This window comes from Lacerta agilis, chromosome 10 (assembly GCF_009819535.1).
Source record: "Lacerta agilis isolate rLacAgi1 chromosome 10, rLacAgi1.pri, whole genome shotgun sequence".
NCBI lineage: Eukaryota > Metazoa > Chordata > Lepidosauria > Squamata > Lacertidae > Lacerta > Lacerta agilis.
In genome coordinates, this window is record NC_046321.1 from 31,138,407 (window position 1) to 31,166,066 (window position 27,660).

Here is a 27,660-nt window from a genome sequence, read left to right on the forward strand (position 1 = left end):
AGTGTTGTAAGCTCTAGTTTATCATTAGTGCATTGGTTTATTTTTTAGCAACAATAATAATATTTATTAGTTCAATATTGTTTTATCATACTTTGTCTGATATGCTGCAAGAGTGGCACTGCAGTCTCCTAGATTAGATGTCCTCAAGACAGGTGTCCGTAATATTTGTGACCTCCTCAGTGCCTTTTTTATTAATCATTCTGTCCCATTTTGACCTCACAAACCATCAAAGATGATGAGTCTTCGGTGGTTGCTGATGGATGAAATAGCATATATAAGAAGCACAGCGTTATTGTTGGTAGATTCAAATCCTGGGGGAAAAGGCCTTTCTTCCTATGTTTCTCCCTCTCCCTTTTGAGATATTAAATGCAATTTGTACCAAACAATGGGCTATTCTTTACCTTAAGGTGTATTCTGGATTTCAGGTTCTTTGATAGATGGCCAAACTTCATGTAATGTAAGGGTTCTGTGGCTGGAATTCCTGTTGTCTTTTCCCATTACAAAAAGATCTGTCTGATTTGGAAGAGGGAGTTTAACAATTTTTTTATGTATGTGTTGCATCCACACTTCTTAGCTCCCCATCTTTTCAGAAAGTCCTTCCCTGGGCAGCCAAAGAAGAGGAGGTGAAATGGTCTCAGCACTTTCCCCCACCCCCAGCACCAGAGGTGTAGCAACTATCTCTCCTCTCCTCTCCTCTCCTCTCCTCTCCTCTCCTCTCCTCTCCTCTCCTCTTGTCCCGCAGCAGTGCCCAGGCAAATCCTTCCAGAAAGTAGGGGAGGAGTTAGTATCATAGCCAATGAAAGTCAGTGGGTCTTTCCAACTGCAATAAATGCTCTATGCTGCAGAGCTTGAAGATAGATTATAGTCGTCCCTCTACTTGCATCAGGATGGCAACCCACAGCTTTGAGGGCTGCCTGCACATTACACTTTGTACCTTTATTTCTAGAAGGGCTGAAGACATGATGTTATAAAACAACAACTCAGTGTTTGAGGCTTCTGCTGCCATGAGCCTTGGCACAACTGCTGCAATTGTACCATCCCTGTTAGGACTGCATGGATTCCTATTGCCTGGGATCCAAACAACTCACTATATCAGTCACAGCTCTGACCTCACTTATTGGCTAAAAACATTGAGAGGCAGGAACAGCCAGGCTGGCTCATTTGAAAGAAATTATTCAGAAAGGTATCTGCATGTTATGATTGATAAATTTCTTATTAGAAGGGCTAGAAACTTCTTTGTTTAATGAAAGCTCTGAGTCTGGTACCTCCTTCAGGGATGTCAATGAAGGCCTTCATGGGCCCCAGGTTGGTGATCTCTGTCCTAACAGATCAGCCTCCACTGATTGTTTCTCCTTCTTCCCAATTACAAACAGTAGAAACAATAAGGAAACTAAAATGCTAGAATTCAACAACCTCAATTCATTGCTTGTAGTCACATTTCAAAGCTATCCTCTCAGTTAACAAGGCACACTAATGGCTTGGAGACCCCTCAGCGCCATGTGGCCCTAATGCTGCACACACCTAGAATTCCTTTCTTCCTGGGAGCAGCAACATTGACATTGTTGGAGCTGTTGGGGCTTGTAGTCTGCTGGTGTGGCCTTCCTATTCCAATCTAGAACATTACTTCCCTAAAATCCCTTGCATCCTAATTTTGATTTCTCTTGCTGTTGTTTGAGTCTGTCTTGAGTGTTAGTTATGAGGTAAGTCTTGTCCCTTCACCCCTGCCCCCATAAATTCTGGCCTTAGGTGTGATTGATTTAAATCCAGTGTTAAATGCTTGAAGACTTCTGCGTCAACAGTACAGTATCTTGCTTAGAATCATAGAATTGTCGAGTTGGAAGGGACCTTAAGGGTCATCAAGGCAAATTCCCTGCAATGGATGTGGCTTGTATGGGAATCCAACCCACAACCTTGGCATTATCAGCACCACACTCTAACCAACTGAGCTAACTGCCACTTGAGTGTCCAGCTTAGTGACAGTATTCTCTGTGCGCTTGTGTGTGTACCAGTCCAAGACATTTTGCTGCCTGTAGTGGAGCAGAAAATGGTGTGCATGCACACGAAAGCTCATACCAAGAACAAACTTAGTTGGTCTCTAAGGTGCTACTGGAAGGAATTTTATTTATTTATTTATTTTGTTTTGACTATGGCAGACCAACACGGCTACCTACCTGTAACTGCCCCACACCCAGTTAGGATCCACAGTACCTAAGGCCAGTCAAATTATTTTGGCATCAGAGGCAAAAACATTCATCTCTCCCCTTCTCTAACTACTAGAGAAGTGTAATGGTAATAGCTATTGAATTATTTGGCACCATTTAAAGATACCAAAAATAGATTGACTCAGGTGGCTGCCTCACTCTTCCTAATGGTAAGGCCAACTCTGATATTGTTTGTCTGTGGCCACATTCACACTATACAGTATATTTACAGCGCTATGGTACCACTATAAACAGTCATAGCTTCCTCCAGGCAATTCTGAGAGCTACAGCTTGTGAAAGGTGCTGGGAGTTGTTAGGAGATCCCTGTTCCCCTCACTCTTAATAAATGTAGCTCTGGATAATTATAGATACCCTGTTTCCTCCCAGAGCTACAATTCCCAGAGCTACACTTAACAATTAATCCCTCTTCCCAGGGAACTTTGGAAATTGTAGCTCTGTGAGAGGAATTGGTGACCCCCCAACAATTCTCAGCACCTTTCACCAACAACAGCTCCCAGAATGCAGCTCACTCTTCATACAATGCTTTGCTTGTGGCAGGTATAATGGAGGCCATTAGCTCTGTTGCTTTTGAAACAATTAAACAAATTATAGGGGGATAGGTTAATCAGAAGCTTTTACCTGTGATAGTGAATAGTGATGGGGCAGTGTACCTCTGAATATCAAATGATTCTTGAGAATGAAAAAGGCAGGGTTGGTCTCACCTTCACATCTTGCTTATGCTGAAACAGAATGTAGAATTAGTTGGGATTTTCTGTGAGCCTAGCAGGGATCTTCCTATGTTCTGATGCCATAGCTAAACCTAGTTTCATCATTCTCATGCCTCATTTTTGCTGAACCTATTTTCTTTCTCTAGCAGATAACTCCAAAAAAATTCCCATGTAGCCATGCCTCCAATTATTTCCCCCTTCAGTTAATTGTTCCCTTAAATATTCATTTCCCGGTTCCTTATTCTTTAAGATCAAAGGAAAGGGCCAAAGGTTAAAGGACAAATTGGTGATAGCATATCAGGCAGGTGTTGTTCATGTCTCTGAATGTATACATTGACAGAAGATGCTGAACCTATTTGAAATAAAGGAGTTATTTTTCACAACAGAAATAGGATTGCAGTGTATTTCTATGATTCTATGCTTTTTGGTACAGTTGATTTGTCCATGTTACTGGTTTTTAGTGTTATTCTTTTCAACATTTTAATCTTAAAATCCAAGGCACATAAATCTTATTATTCGGCTAGGCCCCTGGATATGAAACATAATCTAGCAAAACACATCCTTACCTTTAAACACTTGAACAGCCTAGTTTAAAAATCAGTAGGGTTTTACTTAAAGATAAGTACATCCTCATTGTTATAGACTGGGATCCTAAGCATACTTTCTGTGAAACTAATCTCCTTTCAAATCAATTAGGCCTGCTTTTGAGTAAATATATTCAGGATTGAGGTGCCAGGCAGCACTTTCCAGTTCTTAAACTATGGAACACTTGTTACAGGAAGAGATCTCACCTAGCTACCTGGGTGGGGAACCTGTGACTCTTCAGAGGGTTCTGCCATTATCACTGACCATTAACTATGTTAGATGGGACTGGGTGGGGGATTGGAGTCTAACAACATCTGGAGAGCAACAGGTTTCCTACCCCTGATCTGAATTCTTCATAGAATACTTATCACATTAGCTGGGTGCTTCAATTTTACACACTGTTTAAGGGCTGCTGTTACCATTAGGAAGTAGGAAGAATAGAAGTGATTTATGAGGCCTGTGGACAAAGAATTGCAAATCAAGATGTACCATTGAGTTTTCAGATTTGGCCTTTTAAGTTGCTTGTGCCCTTCGATAGAAGCTTCTTTGTTGGAAGAAAATAGACTGGTTAGTTATAAAGTTATGAATGTTTAAATACACCAACGTGTGATATATTTTTTGTCTTTCCTCCCCCCCCCCCAAATCTCAGCTCAAAGTGGAACGGCTTAAAACAGTGGTATGACTGTGATGTGCTTTAGCTTTGACTCATTCCTCATAGGATCCTCTCTCTTCCTCAACGCTGCAGGGATTAATGGTGGTAAAAACTTGTAATGGGACTCTTCAGGATTAATGGGAGTACAAATGTGTTTTTTCTCAGTACCTTAAGCAGATAAAGCCTAAAGACATACAGAGAATAGGCATGCTGACTTTTGGACTTGGTTTTCACTCATGCTGGAAGAGGGGCATGTGTGAAAATCTCCCAATAGGCTACACTTGAGGCAAGATGGAAAGAAATAATCAGCACATGATTTAAAAGATTACAGTTTCAAGGTGCGGCTAACAGTAATTCTGTGCTGTCTTTTCCTCTTATCTCGCTTCAATATTACATGATGGGTTTTGGACATTATATTTCTGCTCTTGTTCCCTTTGAAGCTTCCCATAAGAAAATAGGAAAATGTGAAGCTCCATTATCCTGAGTCAGACTATTGGTCCATTTAGCTCGGTATTGTTTATGTTGACTAGCCGTGGCTCTCCAGGGTCTTAGCTAAGGGATTTTCTGCCTGGAGATGCCAGGGACTGTGCTCTACCACTGAGTTAAATAAGAAGAGCCCTTCGAGGTCAGACCAAGAGTCCACCTAGTCCAGCAAGCCAGATGCTTCCAAGAAGCCTGTGTAACTAGAACAGTCAACATGCATTATTTTCTTTTGCTCATACCTGATATTCAGATATTCTCTGAGCCTGGAGATTCCATTTAACTATCGTAGTTAACAGCTGTTGATAGACCTGTCTTCCATGCATTTGTTTAACCCCCTTCCCTAAGGGCCGGATTAAACAAGACATTGGTGGTCCAAAATCAGATGTCCTGTCTCTTTTAAAAGCAGCCAAGCATGTGCAAATTTGATCAGGACCACAGCCAGGGAGGAGGGATGTTAATTATTTTCTACCATGTTGTTTGCCCATTTAAAATCCCCTCAAAGCTGCTATTTTCTCTGCTGGGCTAACATACAGATGTCAATGCATTGAGACTCTGGCACTCTGCATAGCTGGCTCTGTGCGTAGAAATTTTGTGCACTGGAGGATCATTGTAACATATATTTTTGCTCAGGAACCTCACTATATTTCCCAGTATCTCTGGTGCTGATGTGCAAAAACCATTCATTCCTCTCTCACGTGATCCCTTATCTCTGCCAGCATGGAGAAGTTTGGAGTTTGGATGCTTTAGTTGAGCTTCCTGCTTTGCAATGGGTTAGACTAGATGATCCTCAGGATCTCTTCAAACTCTACAGTTCTATGATTCTATAAGTCTTCAACTTTTATGCAGTGAAGGGATGGTGTAGCCTAGCAACAAGGTCAATGTAGAGCCTATGTAGTAACTTGGTTGCAAGAAGCTTCTCTGATCAGAGATTCAATACAATCAGAGAAGAGGTTGTGTAGCTCTGAATTACTAAACAGTCTAGTTAACACAGAGATTGCATAAATTTGGATTCTGCATAGGGGTTCAGTCAAGCTACTGAACCTACTATGTGCACTTTACTGCAGTTGACTAAATGTGATGGAAGATTTCTTTGCTAATTAGATCCCTGCTATGATTTTAGCCATTTTAGAAGAACAACCTTCTTTAAACCTGCTATTTTTAGCTTCCTTTTATGTTCTTTTAATCTCAGAGTTCCTTGCTAATTATTTCTTTTCTTATTCCCAACTCAGTGATATCACTGACTACAATTTACAGTGACCACTATTAACATCTTGGTGCGAAGCACAAGTCATATTTGAGAACACCACTGCACCAACATTACACAGGAAGCACTTTGGTTATATGTTTCACCATTAAAACAGGGAAGAAGTGAAGGTCTCAGAATTTGCTTTGAGTTCCTGGCTTTGATTCCTTACTTAGGATCTGGTAAAGGTTTGATTTTTTTTAATGCAGTGTTTTCTTACAGCCTTGAGGTGCTACAGCAGGGATGGGGAACCTATGACTCTCCAGATGCTGTTGGACTACAATTCCCATCATCTCTGACCATTCGAGATCCTGGCTGGGGCTAATAAAAGTTAAGAGTCAACAAGGCCTGGAGCAGCACATGTTCTCCACCCTTGCAATGCATTACATCATGAAACTAGTTTAAAACTCCTACAAGATAAATGAATACTGAATTTGGGAAGTGTTTTCTAATCCAGACTTGACTTTTCAGACAGGAAACAAGCATAAAAAGCGGAGTGACAGTTTAGTTGAAATTCGTTGTCAGAGATTCATGATGAGGACATGGTGGATCCTATCCATCTCAAATTCCTGTCATAAGGAATATATCAAAAGGGGGTATGGTGGACACACAATGGCTTCTAGTTCACTGAGCAATGTGGTTGCATATCTTGGGACATTCAGCATATTGGAGGCAACATGAGTTACTCATGTCAACATTTGGAAGATGAAATCTTCCTCTTTCTTATAGACTTTTGTATAGACAGGCTCGACTCCAAGTTTGTTTGGGCCCTTGGTTGCAAGGAAATTGGTGGATCCCCTACCCCTTGGCCATTTAGTGCCACCCATAGCTACAGCAATTCCCATTTAAGCTCACAAAAGGGCAAAAATGTATGAGAACTTACTAAATTAAATTACAGATGAAGGGAGTTTCTGTCTGCTTTGTTTACTGGCTCTAGTGCGTTTCAGAGCTTTGTGATAGGCAGAGAAGCAACAGGTGCAGCATTTGAATGCATCACGATGCATCAAGTTTAGAAGGAAAACATCCCTCACTGGATTTCTTGGTGCCCTCCAGCCATAGCTCAGTGGTAGAGCATCTGTTTTGTGTGCAGACAGTGCCAGGTTTGCTCCTCAGCTCCCTCAGGTAGGGCTGGGAAAGACTCTGAAACGCTGGATAGCCACAACCATCGTAGACAATAGTGAGCTAGATGGACCATTGGTCAGGCTTGTATAAGGCAGCTTTGTAAGTTCCCCAAAACAACAAACTTCTCATCAACAACAACAACAACAACAAAAATCCTTCCAGTAGCACCTTAGAGACAAACTAAGTTTGTTATTGGTATGAGCTTTCGTGTGCATGCACACTTCTTCAGATACACTGAAACAGAAGTCACCAGACCCTTATATATAGTGAGAGGGTGGGGAGGGTGTTGGCGACTGTTAGTGACTGCAATTGGTCTTACAGGAAAAAACAAAGGGTGAGATGGCTAAAAATAGCTTTATCATGTATAATGAGATAAGAATCCAATGTCTCTATTCAGACCAGGTCTCTCCATGGTTTTTAATTTGGTAATAAGTTGCAATTCAGCAACTTCTCTTTCAAATCTATTTCTGAAATTATTTTGTAATACGACAGCTACTTTGAGATATTGTATAGAATGTCCTGGGAGACTGAAGTGTTCTCCTACTGGTTTCTCTGTTTTATGATTCCTGATGTCATATTTATGTCCATTTATCCTTTGGCATAGGGTTTGGCCTGTTTGTCCAATATAGAGAGCTGAAGGGCACTGTTGGCATTTGATTGCATACACAATGTTAGACGATGAGCAAGTCGTCAACAGGTTTTCACACCTATCAGCCAATCACCCATTCCCACCACCCTTCTGAGTAATACCCCTCCCCACCCTCTCACTATATATAAGGGTCTGGTGACTTCTGTTTCAGTGTATCTGAAGAAGTGTGCATGCACACAAAAGCTCATACCAAGAACAAACTTAGCTGGTCTCTAAGGTGCTACTGGAAGGAATTTATTATTATTATTATTATTATTATTATTATTATTATTATTATTATTATTATTATTTTGTTTTGACTACGGCAGACCAACACGGCTACCTACCTGTAACTAAAACTTCTCATTAGAAGACAGTAATGAAAGAAATGAGGGGCAGATCAAGTGGCGAACAAACAAAAGTAAAAGAAAGCTCCTTATCTTCTCACAAAGGCAGTAGTCTTTAGATTGAACCCCTAGACTTATTTATTTACCAGAGAGTACATTTTACAGAGCACACTGGGACCTTCTCCTGAAGAAATGTATTTGGGGTTGGGTTGTAGGATTGATGGAGATGTAAATAACATGCTACAGTTTGGCAGGCGTGGCATCTATCAGGCAGGTGAATGAGCAAAAGAAAATAACTCATATTGAATGTTCTAGTTACACTCCAGATATCTTATCCACAATGACTTTTCATTAACTCACATTAAACAGTACTTTAGTGAGAGGTTTATAGAGACTTAGTAATAATAACCAAAATGGTTGATGAAATATTAACAAACAGTTTTTTCATAGGTCGGGGGGGGGGTAACCAAACTTCAAATTTCTAGGGTGTTTGGAAAACGATTGAATTGGGAGCTTTAGCATTCTGATAACTGCACAATGCCTGTGTTTGTTTGTATTTTGTATTTTGAAAGGCTGTATTTTCCAAACTTATCATAGCCACATCCCTTCCCTGCAATCACATTGTTGCCAATTTTGTTGTTTTATTTAGATATTGCTGATAGCACTATGAACATCATAAATCAATAATATTATATTTAGCTGTTGAAATCAAATATTGCCTATCATGTTCCTTCCAGGAGTTTGAATAAGCCCCGAGGTTATCTGCACCTAGCAAAACAGTAGTACTGCTTTATGGAAACTCAAAACCACAGCCTTGTACTAGAGCTTAAGTCAGCACTAATTTAGTCCACAGCAGATATGATAAATCTAGACAAAACTGCAACATAAACACCTCGTGCACCAAACATTTACCCCTTCTGAATATCCCCCAAATGCAAACATCCTTGTTAAATTGCCATGTAAAATTTTAACTAATTCTGTTCACTGTTTAAAGACGAACTTTAAAAAGTGACACTTTCATTTTAAAAAGCTGCTTCCCCTCTGTGTCTGGAAGAGGAGCTATAGCTAAATAATGCTGCATCTTTTCTTTTTTGCCTCATGAATAACTTACCAAATACTGTAATGTAAATTGATTCTGCTTTTTCCAAGACATTGGCTTCAATTGTATGAACCGTAAAAACATCCTTTATGTATCTGAAGAAATGTGCATGCACACGAAAGCTTATACCAAGAACAAACTTAGGTGGTCTCTCAGGTGCTACTGGAGGGACCCAGGTGGCGCTGTGGGTTAAACCACAGAGTCTAGGGCTAGCTGATCAGAAGGTCGGCGGTTCGAATCCCTGCCACGGGGTGAGCTCCCGTTGCTCGGTCCCAGCTCCTGCCCACCTAGCAGTTCGAAAGCATGTCAAAGTGCAAGTAGATAAATAGGGACCGCTCCGGCGGGAAGGTAAACGGCGTTTCCGTGCGCTGCTCTGGTTCACCAGAAGCGGCTTTGTCATGCTGGCCACATGACCCGGAAGCTGTCTGCGGACAAACGCCGGCTCCCTCGGCCTATAGAGCGAGATGAGCGCCGCAACCCCAGAGTCGGACACGACTGGACCTGATGGTCAGGGGTCCCTTTACCTTTACCAGGTGCTACTGGACAATTTTTTAATATGGTTATTCTTTGGAATGTTACACTTTGATGTTTCTTTAGTACACATTTGTTCTTACTTTTTTAAGTGAGTTCAGAATAACGATTGATGGTTAAGTTGGTGCAAGACATTTTGCTGCCTGAGGCAAAAAAGATGATCCACACACACCAACTACATGCAGGTGTGGCTTGCCCAGTGGAGCAGAGCTGCCACAATAGCTTCTGGGTAGCAGTATCACTTGCCACACAGTGGTAGGGGTGAGGCACCAGCAAGGCTGGGGCTGTGTGGGTGCATAGGTGGGAACACTGGATTGGCTCTGCTAGTGTGGTTGCACAGTCCCAACCTTGCTGCCATCTTGCCCCTTCCCATCCCTGTAAGCAGCAGTGATGCTGCTATCTGGAAGCTATCGTTGCAGCATCACCCTGTCAGGTAAATGCATAGAATTATGGGCTATTCCTGATTCTGTGTTCAGAAGGGGACTGGACTAGCAGTGGAATTCTACTTCAATATTGGCATCCTCCACTGCATCTGAGGACAACAGGCCTAAGTGCAGGGGTTGCATGACAAACAACGTGACACATGCAGTTCTGTCTTCCAACAGAGGAGAAAGAAGGGTGTTGAGAAGGAATGGTTGCATGGTCTAATTCCAGCATCTCCCACCCACTGGTGGGGTTGGCCATGTTCCCAGAAGCAGTTTTGCATGTGTTCATTTATAAGTGCCTTCTCTCTTGTTCTTCATAAATCTGCATGGAAATCTGCATTCTTTGTAACTTATTTCCTCACAGGACGCACATTTTTTGACATATCTTTAGATAAAATACACTTTTTAAACTAAAATATACAATTTTGTATGCACTTGGGCCTAAAGTTCCTAAAAATCCACCTTCTACATATGACCTATTAGCAAGAGAACATATTTGCTTTCCCATGTTGTTCCATTTGAAAGTGTTAAGGTACTCAAACCTGCAATGGCTCCTGAGGCATTCACCCTTTATGTCAGAGGTGGAGAACCTCAGGCCTAGGAGCCATATGCGGTCTTCCAGGCCTATCAGATTCACAGGACTCTCCCTAAGCCACACCCACTCCCTGGTCACACACCCTCTTCACAGGCCACACCCCTCCCTGGCCCTGCTCCACACCCTCCTTGAGTGTTTTTGCCTAGGTAGAATGTGTCATTGAACTCTGGTGATGCCTCGTTCTTGCCTGGAGGGTGGGTGGTGGGGTATGAGCGTCGGTAGAAACTAGCCCACTAGGCAAAGGAAGTTTTGCATTTAATGCTCTGCACACTTTCTCCTCTGGCCCTGCTTATCTCTGATGCGTGGCTCCTGGCAGATTGTCCAGAAGGAAATGCAGCCTTTGGGTGGAAAAAGATTCTGCCTCCTTGCTTTATGTCATCATCAAACTCTGGCACAAAAGAGGATGCCACCAGCAGAGAAGCCTTGTGAACTTTCATAATGACACTATGTGACAAGATGCAACACCCCCTAAAAGCTTCCGTATTTGGGGTCTTCCTGCTGTTTCTGGCACAGAATTGTCTCTGCCTCACCATGCTCAGCCTTGCCTCCAGCCTCTAGCTCCCTGGCCTGGCAAAAGTACTATGATGGCCTGGTATGCACCAAGCCTTGATAGGCAGCTAAGGCTTTCCAGGGGGAAGAGGAAGCCACTTTCCTGGTCTTTCACTAATTTTCCCAGTTCTGCAGCAGCAGAGTCACAAATTCTTTTCACAGTCCGCCCTTTTCCTGGCCTTTTAAGGCTTATTGCACTTGCAGGTATTACAGGCTCAAAATAAATTGGTCCAAAACACTAGCTCTTAGGGGCAGAAATGAAGTTATTCTTGGGGGGGGGGTTGTTTTCTGATAGAGAGAATGATTTCTGTGCAAAAATAAGGCATTTTCTTCAGTCTCTTCCTTCACTCCTCTAGGCCCCATGGGTACGTGAGTGGCAGCTGGTTCCCTTCAGTGTTACAAACACAAAACCTGCAGACTAGAGATGAATATTTATGTGTGTTCCTGTCAAGTTTGCAGCCAAAGATCTCAGGGTTTGGGTATCATATGGATCTTTGCATTTAAATTTCAAGATTTCTCTGCACTGGACTGCAGAGCTGGATACGGTGCCTGGGGGATGGGAGTGGTTGCAAGTTGCAGAGGTACAATTGACATTGATTGAACAATTAGCAATTTTTTTAAAAAAGATGCTGGGGCTCATATCTTCAAGATTTGGATTCTACAGCCCTAGGAACATGAGGTGGCTCAGTGTATTGGTAAACATACATGTAGCCTATTGTTGGTTATTCCTAGTGTAGCGATGCAGCTTGGGCTGAGAGTGCTGGGATCATGGATTTGGCCTGCACTTTATATATGGTACTAAAATGTAGCTTGATACTTTGTAACACATACTTGTGATCCCACATCCCTTCCCACACCCACCTACCTACCGCTGTGCAGAGTAAAGCACATCTAAGTACTATTGATTTTGGAATGACTTACAGGTACAAAGTCATTTTTGCCTTTCTAAAAGGTTTTTATTTTGTCCCTTTGGAACAGATTCTTGTGTTCTGTGCAATGTACCTTATCAGGCTTCTCATGTCTAAGTGTTTTTTTTAATGTCCTGTATTCCAGTAAATATTTCCCCCCCCCTTCCATCTATTAGCAGTATAGAAACACTCGTGCCATCTCCAGTACTCCTTAATCCACATTTCTGCACATTACTGGTGGGGATTTTACCTATTCTGCCAGCAGAAGGGATTGGTATTACACACAAAAGTGTACCACCCCTGCTGGTAAGGATCACAGCTATTTTCAAAGAGCTCTAAGTTTTGAACTATATGTACACATTGGCAGTCTGATGTTTTTTACAGTAGGAAGTGATGGAGTATACTTTGGGGTGCCGTACGTCCGGATTTCCCCAGACATATACAGAATACTTTAATGTCCAGATTTTCACTGTTTGAAATATGGCAACCCTAGTATACTTTTCATATAACTGCTGTGTCCATGTATGAAAAGTTTACTGTGTGCGCACCGCATAGGTCCATAGTTTATATGGTCACAAGTAGAGGTGCCACAAGGTTGGGTGCATTGGGTGCGGTCCGCCGCAGGTGCCACCTCCGAGGGAGGGTGACAAAATGCTGTGTGGCACTCAACGTCTGTGAGAGACGGTGTGGCTTTTGCACACGCAGGCTTCCTGCTTCTGAAACGGTCCCCAGAAAAGCTCAACAACTCTTGCTCTGCCACAAAAGCTCAACAACTTTGGCTCCCCCCAAAAAGAGCAACAATTCTGGCTCCCCCCAAAAGTGTCAAACCATTTTTGCAGGCAAAATATGTAAATAAAATAAAATAAAATCCGGGGGGGGGGGGGTTACAAGACACTTTCCACACCGGGTACTACCTGACCTTGCTACGCCAATGGTTACAAGTTTGTGGGGTTCCTCGATTCCCCTCCTAATTCTGGGATGCCAGATAATGAATGAGAGACAGACTTTGGTAATCTTTCATCATATGGTGCTCTGTGCAAAGCCAAAATTTGGTGACCCCAAATAATCTTCTCAATTATGGATCCTCTAAATTTTGTGCTGTTTCGTTTTGGCACCTTTTGTGGGGGCTGAGTGTCTGAATCCAAGGCAGGACCCTCTCAGTGTGTAATGCTGAAAGCCCCTCCATCATAGCTCAGGTGGTATATATTTGTCAATAAACCGAATTATCATAAAGACACCACATTCTCCACCATGCCTCATTCCTAAAGGAAACACAAACCCTGTGTAACTTGCCTTACCCCTGGAATCTTGAACTGCTCAGAGATTGGGGTGGTGTGATACCTTTGCTACAATATCAATACCAGGTTTGACTGCTAAGCAACTTTCACTTGTCTCCTTCATTGTGCCCGTTATTAGATTGGCAAAAGTAGCTACTAAGCCACGCAAAATGCCTCTCTGCAGCAGTGAGGAGGGAATTTGAAAGGCTTTGGCATAATTTCCACCTCTTAATGCTGATTTTGGGCCCCTGGTTTACATCTCGGCTCACTTTTCCCACCACTACTTCTCTGTGTATGGATTTTAAGGAGTTTTCGTAATTGTCAGTGCTAAAGTTTACTGCTCATAAAACCCCAGAAAGCATTGATTGTGACTTGGGTAAACCAAGTAGCATATAAAATCTTACAGCAGTTCAGCCTGAAAAGAGTTTTATGAGGGATGAATTTACCAGGAGCAGCAAGGGGCCTGCAAGATGGCTGCCAGCCCATTTCCTACCCTTTTCTACCAAAATAAAATAAGAGGAGTGAGAGTGAGATGTTCTCTGTACCGTAGCCATCAGTTAAACTTTGCTGCCTTTAAATATGGTCTGTTCAATACATTATGGAATGAGGAGCATCACTTCAAATGAAGGGGGATGCCAGCAGCTCTAGAAAAGATTTGGAAGCATCTTCGAGACAAGTAGCTTTGTGAGTCTGCTACAGAAAAAAAGTAACCAAGTGTCTTGCGGTACCTGAAAGATTAAAAGGTGTATTATGGCATAAGTCTTAATGGACTAGAATTCACTTTGTCAGATGCATGAAGTGTTATATTCAGTTGTTTGGCCACAAATAATAATAATAATAATAATAATAATAATAATAATAATAATAATAATAATACAAATAATAATACAAATAAAATTTTTAATATACCCTGCCCCAGTGTTTTTCAACCACTGTTCTGCGGCACACTAGTGTGCCGCGAGATGTTGCCTGGTGTGCCGTGGGAAAAATTGAAAAATTCAAGAGAATTACTTTATATATAGTCAATATAGGCACAGAGTTAATTTTTTAAACATTTTCTAATGGTGGTGTGCCTTGTGATTTTTTTCATGAAACAAGTGTGCCTTTGCCCAAAAAAGGTTGAAAAACACTGCCCTGCCCTTCCCGATTTAAAAACCGGGCTCAGGGCAGCTAACAGCCAATATAAAACATTGATTAAAAGCGACTTTAAAAACAGCTTAAAAACAGCATAAATGTAGCATCCATGTCAATAAAATTCAAAAAAATCAGGGTCATTTTTTTTGGGGGGGGGGACCCAGTTCAGTAAACATCAAGTGATCACCAGGGCTAACTGGCCAAGTTGGTCCTGCTAGGGCCAGCAAGGAGACCAGGGAAGAGTTTAAATGTGGGGTCCCAGAAAGGTTTCTTCATAGAAAAAGGAAAGGGAAAAGGGAATGGAGGATCAGGCTAATTCATATTGAAGGCCAGGCAGAATAGCTCTGTCTTACAGGCCCTGCGGAAGGAGATCAAGTCCTGCAGGGCCCTAGTCTCATGGGACAGAGCATTCCACCAGGTTGGAGCCGTCACTAAAAAAGCCCTGGTCCTGGTGGAGGATAATCTGGCTTCTTTAGGGCCCGGGACACTTAAGCTATTATTATTCATGGACCTTAGGGTCTTATGCGGGACATACCAGGAGAGGCGGTTCCGTAAGTATGAGGGTCTTAGGCCACATAGGGCTTTAAAGGTCAAAACCAGCACCTTAAACCTGACCCGGTACTCCACCAGGAGCCAGTGCAGCTGGTAGAGCACTGGGTGAATATGCTCCCACGGCAAGGACCCCATGAGGAGCCTCGCTTCAGCATTCTGCACCCGCTGGAACATGCACATGTGGGTAGAGGTTATAGATGGAGCCATATTCCCATGAGTTGCAAAAACTGCGGTCTGTGAAAATTCTGTGTGAAGCTTAAGATAAGCTAAGTGACCATTCATAACACAAGTAATTGGGGATAACATAATCACCCTAGCTTTGCTATGTTAATTAACACCTGTAGCAGGCCTGGAAGGTAGAAACTATTGTCTCAGAGCCAAAACAGACATTAATTGCATGGATTACAATTTTTTTAAAAATTGCCACCCAGCATGGAAGGAGGGTGTGTGTTTTATTGGAACTACAATGCACAAAGAAGGGAGAATTAACTATTTCCTCCCCAATCACAGAACACCACCATTAAACTGCAATCAGCATTGGAAGCAAGCTCCATTAGTGCCAATGGGAACCTTTTTGTAATACTAATTGTGGTGGAGGGCCATTTTTGTCAGACTCATGGGTGGGGAAGGATTAAAACTTTGCCGTCCCAATGAAAATTATTAAATTCCATACAAGTATTGTTGGGATATCTGAGAAATGAGACAGGACCAAAGCCACTAAATCCTCTAGGCAATTTCTGTTCCCATTTTCCATTTCAATCATCTCTGGTTTAGTTTCATTCCTCATTTCATTGACAGTTCCTTCTAACCTTGTCAATTTTGTATCTATTTTTCCTCTAATACTACTATTTTTCATTAAATTACTTTTGTTTGCTCTGTAATCATCTGCTTAAGAATGTCCACAGTAAGCAAGGACCCTGAAGATCTCGTTCTTTCTTCCAACTCTTCCATAAGATATGGGGGGGAAATGCAGTACATTAAAACATACAATAATTTGAAATACTAAAACAGATTAAATTTCACATAGACGATGGGCCTTGTGGTGTGTCCTGGGTAGGAACTAGGACAATGTAGAGATATGAGAGGTGTTCAGCATTTTTCAGTATACAGTGGTGATTATGTATATGACCATTACCGGACACAGTATTTGCCCAAAGTGAACCTGGTGCATGGAATGCTCTTGTCTCATCTCGATAGTGGGGTCAAAACTTATTGAAGTGGAATTTCTGAAGGATCTTCTGACTGTGGATCTAGATAATGATGTCCTCAATGAAGAGGAGGGTACAGAAGCTAGAAGAAGTGTTGTTCTGAATCAGCCACAGAGCATATTATGAAACAATGTGAATACTCACAGCAGTGCTTTTGACTGGATGATGTATGGAAACTGTTCAACATATCAAATTAAGACGGGGATTAGAACCCCCTTTACTCAAAATCCATTATGTGAAGAAAGTGAAGGCAGCAGAGGGAATTAATGCAGACATACTTATTCTGCAGGGGGCTTGTGGATATGGAAAATACTTCCCAGAAGTATTTGTAAACTCCTGTCTTCCCCTTTAGGAAAATGTGCAAAACATTCTTAAGAAATCATTATCTTGCATTAACATTTTTGATTCATGAACTTATAACTTGAAGCTCTTGCAATAGATGATACTCTTTCTTTGAGAAATTATTTCCATAAAATGCTATAATGTTTAGTAGGAAGACGAGTCACTGTATTTTTTCAATTCAACTTCAATGCCAGGCAATTTTAAATTTACATAAATTAAAATGGATGATACATGTGGATCTCACTGATTTAGATTGTAGACCAGATGTAGGGAACCTCTGGAGTTCCAGATGTTGCTGAAGTTCAACTCTGATCATTCCTGGTCACCAGCTTTGCTTGTTGGGAATTGAAGTTCAGCAACACCACATGGGCGGGGTGTGTGTGTGTGTGTGTGTGTTTCCTACACCTGTTTCAGACCATGCCAGCTGAATGTTCAGAGAATCATTAGGACCAAGTAGGCTTTCAGATGATATTGCTAGTTTTAGTTCCAGTGTAATTATGGTGCTCCTTCTGTATCAGCTGTATTTTTCTATATTCTTTATTTATTATTGCCTTTGGGTCCCAGAAGAGAATTGCAAGTAAAATGTTGGTCATGATCATGTGGGGGAAGGGAGTTTGTTTATACAGTACTAAAGACTCATGAGGTTGTATGTAATATAGTGTACTTCTGTTTACAAACATGCATTGCACTCCCCACTGCACACACAATGAGACCCCAACAAGTATGAACTAGGCCATTCAGTTTTGGGGAAGAGTTTACTTTCCTTCCTAGAAAAAAAAATGGCAGCAATCCATTTATATAGGAGAAAGTAAAAAGTTGGACTAATGGATATTGTTATGCATGTCTAAACTTGCTCCCTGACACTGGTAATGCCAGTGGACTCAGCCAATGGGAATCGTGAGCATCCTACATAGACTAATAGAATTGTAGAGTTGGAAGGGACCCTGAGGATCATTTCAGTCCAACTCTCTGCAGTGCAGGAATATACAGCTGTTCCATATGGGGACCAAACATGCAACCTTGGCGTTATCATACTCTAAGCAACTGAGCTATCCAGGATGTCTAAGCCTACTTATCCTTACATAGTTGCATCTCTTCATCGGCATACTACTATTATAAATTAGAATGTTCTTTTGTGTGTAGATTTTTTTAAAATGGCTGGTCAATCCCTCCACCATCTCAGGACTGGCAATCACATTTGAAGATAATTTTAACAGTGTCGTAGAAAATATTCTGCTATTTAGGGAGATACGTTGTTCTGTGTCAGCTTTAAAACAAATATTACAATTGAAATACATTGTATGTGGTTGCAAATGCAGCAGGTGATTTCACTGTTTCCCATGCTTTGGTTTTGATAGTGGAATCGCTGTACCGCTTTTTAATTCAGCCTCTTGTCTCTTTGGCAGTATAAAGTGTTATAGGGAAAATATCAAATAAAGCTACTGCATCATGCATGGTTCTCCTTCATGAACATGTATATCTTTTTGGATTACAGTCCTTATGCATGGCATGCTGTGGCCTGGTTGCCAACATGCCATTAAAGCTCTGAAATACCTACCAACTTGATATCCCAGAAAATCTGGTTCTCTCTCAAATAACCACTGAGAAAACAACTTGAGAGCTTTTCTTTCTCTCTTTTTCTCCAGTTCCAAAACCCAAATGCTTTCTCACCACCTTTCCGCTTTGGGACAGTTCCTAATGGCAGTACAGAGAGGAACATTCGCAACAATTACGAACTGATGCACGCCTACATGGTGAAGTTCAACCAAAGATCGGTGGGAGATGCGCTATCCTCATTAAAGACAGGGTGAGATTGCCTCTTCCCTAAATACTAAGGTTGCTAATGTAAACCTGTGTGTATTATTCTCTTGGGATTTTTAAGAACCTTCTCCCTAATATTCCTGCTGCTACCGTGTTTCCCTGAAAATAAGGCATACCCATAAAATAAGCCGTAGCAGGATTTCTAAGCATTTGCGCGATATAATTCATACCCCGAAAATAAGACATACTGTAGTGATAGGCGTGGCTTTGCAGCGTACCGATGCGTAGCATTTAAGAAGACAGGCAGCAACTGACGTAAAAAGGAAAATAAGACATCCCCTGAAAATAAGCCATAGTGTGTCTTCTTGAGGAAAAATAAATATAAGACAGTGTCTTATTTTCAGGGAATGTTGTTTACCACAATGTTGTCAAGAACAATTTATCCCATCCATTATTATTAATTTTTGTTCTTTTTGGCTACATATGTGCAAGTAATATAACAATGATTCTTCCCCTTCTTGCATCAATGCAGACTTTCTGAAAAGCACATTAGCTGGTGGAAATATTGCCTTAAGCTGCAATGCAATAGTTGGGGCTAGACATCACCTAAGATTCTTTATTATTGAAATAACTATGATATTATCTTAATCCCTAATCTTAATTGCTATATAAAAATATTAGTAAATTGGGGATCCTAACCACAATTATGTGAAAGCTGCATCTTTTCCACAGTAAACACACACACACACACACACACACTATACTTGTGTAAACTCACAGGTAGCCCTATTCGATTGATTCAGCTCGTGTTCTGTATCAGCGCATGAACTGGGAGCAGGACTACACTGACTAACCTTGCTCTTGATGTCACAGGTGTTTTATGAAGGAGTCAGTGATAGAATAGCAATCTTCTGAGGAAAAACCAGTTGTGGGGTCTTCTGTGTTCACTAGCTGTAATTTTTGCATACAATGAATATATTTCGATTATGCCTTTGGCACCTGCACATAAAGCACAAATGTCTGCAGGGAAGAGGCCCTCACATGTCACGCTGTGCCTCAAAGGCTTCCTCCCTGCAGATGTGGATACTAGGGTACAGCTAGTCGGTGCACATTTTATAATGGGAGAGGGTAAGGGCCCCACTTACGCTTTGCTGCAAGGCATGATTCAGGTTGCCTGAATAGAACTTTTAAATTCTTGGTTGCCAGGGAACCATGACTGAATCATTTTGCAAAGGCTCCATACAACGTCTGCACCTATGTAACTGGCTTGCCATGTGACTTAAGTTATTTCTCAACAAGTTTCTTTTTGGGGGTAGCTGCTGCTGTCCCAGAAACCTTCTGACCCACCTGGCGAGCTATGACTTTTCCATTACATTTGAGGCTATTAATTCCTATCTCTCCTCTTCCTCCTCTACATTGCCCAGAAATCAGATTATTCTACTGGTGGATGGAGGACTACTTATACACAGTTTGTTCCCTGGAGAATGCAAATTAAAGTTTTTATTTGTCATGCTAGGCTGCTACTCACCTGATAACCTTTAGCAAATAAGGATAATTTCCAGGTGACCAGACAGTGTAGCTTTGGGTCTATTTTTCTTGTTTGAGGGGGAGGGGAAGGGAATATCACTATGCCACCCTTTCTACTCATATAAAGACAAACTACACATTATGTAAATCCATGTGGAAGTATTTGAGCAATAAAGACAGGAAATGCTTCATGGTGCAAACAGAACAAGGCTGCAATTCTATCTTCGAATGCTTCAAAATGTAGCTGGCGCAAACACACCCTTATTGCTGGGACTAGTAATTTATTTTTCTGATTGGGCACTGATTCTTTTTTTCTTTCTTTCATTTGAGGTTAGTGGGACACCATAAAGCTAAAGTTACTGCCCTCATAGGGAGACATAACTTGATCTCCTAACCACTTGTCATCTTTAAAGATGCCCATGGGATTCTTCCCATAAGCAGGGGTCCTGGCTGAAGCTAATTGGAGTAATTACATTTTGGTTAATACTATCATTCCAACTGTTTGGTTGGGCGAAATGGTCTGCTTTGCTTTCTTAATTCATGACTTAGTTGTGGCAGGAATGCTGCTGAATTCACAAGCTGAAGAAGAAAGCGTTGTTCAGTCATAAATGAAATGGTTTAGATTGGCTGCATAGGCATCTTTAAATCAAGGTTAACTAAGTTGTGGCCTTCCAGATGTTGCTAGACTCTCATGATCTCTGACCATTGGCCATACTGACTGCGCCTAATGGGAACTGCAATCCACCAATGTCTGGAGAGCTACAGTTTAGCACCCTGTTTAGATCCATTGGAAGATGCTGCAGATTTGTGTGGTGATGCTACAACCTGCCCTCATCTCAATGTTGATTGTTCCCAAGCAGTTGTTCAGCCTGGCTTCCTCTGTGTTTGGTTACCTGAGATCACATGGGAGTTCTCAACTTCCTTCAGCATCACATAATGATTTAGGTCTGCACAGACTCTTCTCTTTACTTCATTCTCTCTTGTTTCTTGACATCATGCAGGAAGCTGGATGCTTTTATTTATGATGCAGCTGTGCTAAACTACATGGCTGGCAGAGATGAAGGCTGCAAGCTGGTGACAATTGGGAGTGGGAAGGTCTTTGCTTCAACGGGCTATGGCATTGCCATCCAGAAGAATTCAGGCTGGAAGCGGCAAGTGGATCTGGCAATCCTACAGCTCTTTGGTGATGGTAAGTGATCTGGATGAGGAACTAGGAGTGCCTCTCCATTGAGTGAAGCTATTATCCCCTACTTACCACTAAGGCTAAGACAACAACAACAACTAGCCAGCAGCAATGCTATCATTTTTTTGTTACTCACCCGTACTATGAAATTCTGGTGTATAGTGGCTATTCTACTTTGTAGCAATTATTTATAAAAAATAAGTTTATATGTTGACCCACCACCCCACTGCCCCAGTATAGTTTTCAGGCTAGGTAAATCCAACATACGGTAAGTGGAAATTAAATTTGAGGACTGGAGGGTTAGGGCTGATCAGTTCTATTTTTCTAGAAAAAGAGGTGCCGGAACTCAACATGTTCTCTTAGAATGGCAGTGGCGCCCACCAGAGAGGTGCTGGAACTGAGCTCCAGTGAGTTCCAGCTGAAAAACAAGCCCTGGGGAGGATCTTTCCTTTCTAAATAGTAGCTCATGAGAGGAAAAGCTGCACTTTTCACCCACTGTTCACTCTGATTCCTTCCCACCCATCTTTTCCAGGTGAGATGGAGGAGCTAGAAGCTCTCTGGCTCACTGGCATCTGCCATAATGAGAAGAATGAGGTAATGAGCAGCCAGCTGGACATCGATAACATGGCCGGAGTCTTCTATATGTTGGGAGCAGCCATGGCCCTAAGCCTCATCACCTTCATCTGTGAACATCTCTTTTATTGGCAATTCCGCCACTGCTTCATGGGTGTTTGCTCTGGCAAACCTGGTGTTGTCTTCTCCATCAGCAGGGTGAGTACTTTCAGCCTCAAGGAAGGAAAGCCACCATCATGACCATTCCCTCTATCCATGCCAACTCAGGCTTGGAGTTTTATTATTCAGCAATTTTATCTATTATGCTACTAGACCTCAAACTAGCCTTTCTCATTACTTCCCCTTGTGCCTATGGCTGTGATTTTTGGCCTCTATGTAAGAGGCATTTGGTCTTGAGAGAGACAATCTAGGAAAATAAAATGGAACTTTGAAAGGTTGGGAGAATCCAGATTCTTGGGACAGTGGCCTCAGCCACTTCTTTAACAAGGTGTGCATAAGTTTTCTGTAATTCTTGGTAATTTATCTGAAAGAACAAGAACATCCTTGCCATGCAGCAGCAGCAGCAGGCAGAAGCCGCCTGATTCAAGCAGCACTGTAAGAGGTGCTTGGATGAAGGCAGGACCTGGTCTCTGAATGGTACAGCAAGACTTTTTCAAGTGTTGGTTCAGGAGTGGGGGAGTGGCCACTATTTCAGCTTTGCTTCAGAATAAATGTCTTGGAGAATAATAATGAAAGACTCAAAACAAGAAGGGGGTTTCTTTGGAGCACAACATTGTGTAGAACTCTGACTTTCAGGTAACCCCCCCCCCTCCCATGTTTATGAGCAGATTTTACAAAGGACACTTAGATAAAAAACTTTCTCTCTAGCAAATAATTTCTGTATGAATTTCCTTGAATTCAAAAATTCTTTCCCTTTCATTATTTCAACTATTATTATTATTTATTTAGTAGATTTTTTTATCCCCACTTCAGCAGTAACAATCACAGGGCAGCATACAATAGCTACACAACAAATAGTCTCTCTCTCTCTCTCTCTCTCTCTCTCTCACACACACACACACACACACACACACACACACACAATTATATTAGTACATTAAAAACATTAAAACAGCAGCTATCATTAGATCAGAGCCTGATAAATCCAATTATTTCCAAATGCTTGCAGAAAGAGATGAGTCTTCAAACTGGCAAAAATGTAACAATGAAGGGGCAAGCAGCACTTCCTGTGGGGTGGCATTCCATAGCCAGGGCACCACCTGTCAGAAGGCCCTGCTACTAGTTATCACTCTAATTTGTGAGCTGTGGAAAACATACAAGAAAGCTCATTTCTCTGTCCAGTTAGAGATTATGAACTGCATAAGGCTGCACTGACAGATCCCACCCAATATTATTACATTGTGTGATGCTGCACTAAGGAATCAGATGCTCCTGCATAAACTGCCTTTCACTTAATAAATTCGTCATTTTGAGTCTTCCTAGGATTAAAGATGATTTGGAGGTGACAATGTAAATGTTCATTGTTAAAATATGGATTTTTTCATCATTTCTTTGTTTAACAGACTAGGCTCCTGATTGTAAAACTCTGATCCATTTTAGGATGCTTTTAAAATGCAGAATTCTTTGACCAGAAAAGTCAAACTCAGACAAAGTATTAAGACAGCATAATTCTGGTTGGGAAAATCTGTTTTGTGCAACTTCCTAATTTATACAATTCTTTATCAGGACTAGGGAGAAAGAGCTGGAACTAATACAGCAATTGTTGGTAAGAGTCTGTGATCAAGATGAATAACAATAACTAGAGGCTATGCAGAGGGTCAGGAAACTGTGCCAAGTGAACCAATATGTTGTACCTCTAAAAGTCATGTCCTGACAGTCTCAAATTTCTGACTGGTTATATGTTTCCTCAGACCCGTTTCCAAGATCTGTAAACTAAACAATATTTGCAAAGGAAGGAGTTGGGCTCTTTTAGGGTATTCTAAGTAAGAAGTATCACCTTGAATCACGCCTAGAAACTAAATGTAAACAAGTGCTGTGGATCAAAGGCTTGTCTAATGGCCCATCTGCAGTAGTTGGAGATTCAGAATAATCTCATGTGCATGATTACAAACTGTCTGAAGCGCTTACCAGGGCATTGGAAAACAATGATCAAGTCCTGCAGCTAGTGCATAAGGTGTAACCCTTAAACAGTATTCCTGACCACAGCACTCCTGAGCATCTGATCTGTAAGAAAAATCTGCAACCATGTCTAAAAAAAGCAAACCACTTCAATAAAGGTCTGAATAAATTTCTAGATTTATTTCAATTTAATAATGAAAGGGCAAGGGATAGAGGGGCAAAGGTGGAGAAAGATTAAAAGTGGAAGAACCATTATGATAGTGTCTAGATTGTCTCATCTCCCAATGATATCCCACTGAGGATCCTATTTAGCAAAGGACAAGGTTCTTTGTCTCAGTCTTCTAAGCTCTGCAGCCCCCCTGCTGGAATGCTCCCATGCTAACCTCCCTTTGCTTCCCCCCATTGCAGGGTATTTACAGCTGCATCCATGGAGTGGCTATTGAGGACCGCCATTCTTCCATGAACTCCCCCACTGCTACCATGAACAATACTCATTCCAACATTTTGCGCCTGCTCCGAACAGCAAAGAACATGGCAAACCTTTCAGGTGTCAATGGCTCACCACAAAGTGCCCTGGATTTTATCCGTCGCGAATCCTCTGTCTACGATATCTCTGAGCACCGCCGTAGCTTCACTCACTCCGACTGCAAGTCTTATAACAACCCCCCCTGCGAGGAAAACCTCTTCAGTGATTATATTAGTGAGGTGGAAAGGACCTTTGGTAATCTGCAGCTGAAAGAAAGCAATGTTTACCAAGACCATTATCATCACCACCATCGCCCCCATAGCATAGGGAGCACCAGCTCCATCGATGGACTATATGACTGTGATAATCCACCCTTCTCCGCACAGCCTCGATCTCTCAGTAAGAAGCCATTAGATATCGGTTTGCCGCCAGCCAAACATGGCCAGTTAGGTGACCTCTATGGCAAGTTGTCTTTCAAGGGTGACCGATACAGCGGTGGAGGTGCACACGACGATTTGATCCGTTCAGATGTCTCGGACATATCGACTCATACCGTGACTTATGGCAACATTGAGGGCAACGCTGCAAAGCGGCGAAAACAGCAGTATAAAGATAGTCTAAAGAAGCGCCCAGCCTCGGCCAAGTCACGGAGAGAGTTTGATGAGATTGAACTGGCCTATCGCCGGCGTCCCCGTTCCCCTGACCACAAGCGCTACTTTAGGGACAAGGAAGGGCTACGGGATTTCTATTTGGACCAGTTCCGGGCTAAGGAGAACTCACCGCACTGGGAACATGTGGATCTGACGGATATTTATAAAGAGCGGGGAGATGACTTCAAGCGTGACACTATAGGGGGAGCAGGGACATGTACTAACAGGACCCACCACAAACATGGGTCGGGGGAGTTTGGAGCAAACAATGAGCACAAGCACAGTGTTGTGAGTGGGGTACCAGCGCCATGGGAGAAAAACCTCACCAATCTCGATTGGGAGGAACGCCCTGGCGCTAACTATTGCCGCAGTTGCCCATCGAAGCTGCATAACTACACTCCGACCGTGGTGGGGCAGAACTCCACCCGCCAGCCATGCATCCGGTGTGAAGCCTGCAAGAAGGCCGGAAACCTCTATGACATCAGTGAGGACAACTCCCTCCAAGAGCTGGATCAGCCATCTGCTCCTGTGCCCGTGGCAACCAGCACTTCCACTACCAAGTATCCTCAGAGCCCTTCCAACTCTGCCTCCAAGGTGCAGAAGAAGAATCGCAACAAGCTCCGCCGGCAGCACTCCTATGACACCTTTGTGGATCTGCAGAAGGAAGATGCCGCCCTGGCCCCCCGCAGCGTCAGCCTGAAGGACAAGGGCCGCTTTTTGGAGGGAAGCCCCTATGCCCACATGTTTGAGATGCCATCCAGCGAGTCCACTTTTGCCAACAACAAGTCCTCAGTGCCCGCCACCAGCCACCACCACCACAACAATCCTGGCATTAGTGGTGGTTATATGCTCAGCAAGTCGCTCTACCCCGATCGGGTCACTCAAAACCCTTTCATCCCCACTTTTGGGGATGACCAGTGCTTGCTCCATGGCAGCAAATCCTATTTCTTCAGGCAGCCTGTGGTGGCAGGAGGGCCCAAGGCCAGGCCAGACTTCCGAGCCATTGTCACCACCAACAAGCCGGTGGTCTCGGCCCTCCATGGGGCTGTGCCAGCCCGTTTCCAGAAGGACATCTGTATAGGGAACCAGTCCAACCCCTGTGTGCCTAACAACAAAAACCCCAGGGCTTTCAATGGCTCCAGCAACGGGCATGTTTATGAGAAACTTTCCAGTATTGAGTCTGATGTCTGAGTGATGGGGAAAAGCATGGGAGGGGATGGTGCTGGAAATGCAACGTGTGGGAGGGGCAGGTGGTGGGTTCAGACCTAGTTCCCATTTGCTACTCTTCTGCTACTCTTTTTTTCTTTGTGGAGTATTGGAGTTCTGCTTAGGCAGCGCTGATGCGAAGTGCCACCTCTTTCTTTCCCCGGATCCCCCATCCCCAATGATCTCTTTTCATTTCTCCACTCACAGTTCCATTCCTGGCCATCACATGTCAGAGCTTAGTAGCTTAGCTTGTGTTTTCACAGTTGGGAAAGGCAAAGGCATGGTTGAGGAGAGGCCAGCACACGAGTGGGAGCAATAGCCGCAGAGTTTGGGGTTTTCTCGGCACCAAACTGTGATGGTTAGTACAGATACGAGAAGGTGGCCTGAGGCGGAGAATGGAAGAGATAGAATGGGCATGAAGAAGATACAAGTCTTCTTACATATGTACTTTTAAGCAAAATTGATGGGACGTGAATGGTGTGGGATCAACTTGATGCATTTTATGTTGATTACATGCAAAAAATCAGTTCTTTTGTGAAGACTGTGGGTTAAAGGCTGAAATATGGAGTTGCATATATACATATATATATATATATACTGAAGATAAAAATGTATTGAAATCTTGGTATATTTACCAGGGGGAGGGGAGGTTTGATATGTATGCAGATCTAGCCAGTAGTCCAGTCAACAGTAACCCAGTGAGGTTACTTCTGCAAGATGAATTGGAATGATAAAAACAAATGCCAGTGAAACTTTCAGCAAAAGTCTTGGGAAATTTCAAATGTTGGGGTCCCAGGGGAGGTTTTGTTGCAGGTTTTGTTCTACTCATGAACAACTTGTTAATTTTGAAATGGTGAAATATCAAATAAGCGTTGGTTTATGCACAAGCTTAAATGTGAAAATTAATTGACACGAACCATCGTAAAAACATGAGTTTCTTATTGCTACGATATTTAGTAGACAAACACAGCAGAGCAAACCTTTCCAACGCAAGGGAACATAAAGGGCATTGAGTGAAAAGAAGAGCAGGGTTGGCAACTCAAGCTCCACTGTTGTTCTGATGAATTTAATCTGGCAGGGAGAAGGCTCAACCATTGCTCCCTCCTCTAGCATATCATGCAACACGAGCAAGATGAATAATGGAAAGGCTTTCTCTGCTGATGGTGTATTTCCTCTGAGTAGAAAGTAGAAGAAGGCAGTGGTGGTGGTGTTGGTGGTGGTGGGAATAGGGCCAGCACAACTCAGACATGTGTATATGTGTATTTATTGAATATATTCTTATATTTGATAATTATAGTGTTGTGGAAATACACGGCTTGTCTTCCACAGGGCATGAGGAGATGAATCATCAGATCCTACAGATGCTGTGGTGACGACTGGAGAGCAGAGTTGGAAGGATGTGGGGAATATTGTTATGAAGGGGACCGGCAGGTTCAAAAGTGCAAAAGCGGTATCACTTAGCATCTTGAGAGTTGTTCTGGCCCTGTCCTCAGTGCATATGGTACTGATAACAGCAGTTTGGCTACCAAGGAGGAATAACTGTAAATGCAAGTTAAAATGAGACACT

General features: G+C 42.4%; 1 protein-coding gene across 1 annotated transcript in view; it reads left to right on the forward strand.

Moving 5' to 3' along the window:
* GRIN2B (glutamate ionotropic receptor NMDA type subunit 2B) overlaps positions 1–27,292 on the forward strand; it is a 267,579-nt gene extending 240,287 nt beyond the window's left edge. Inside the window, exons 10-13 of the mRNA XM_033162191.1 lie at positions 18,256–18,416; positions 20,899–21,086; positions 21,613–21,851; positions 24,180–27,292. Coding sequence (XP_033018082.1) covers positions 18,256–18,416; positions 20,899–21,086; positions 21,613–21,851; positions 24,180–26,078 — 2,487 coding nt within the window. The 3' untranslated portion in view covers positions 26,079–27,292. The remainder of the gene's footprint in view (positions 1–18,255; positions 18,417–20,898; positions 21,087–21,612; positions 21,852–24,179) is intronic.
* Positions 27,293–27,660: the final 368 nt, after the last annotated feature.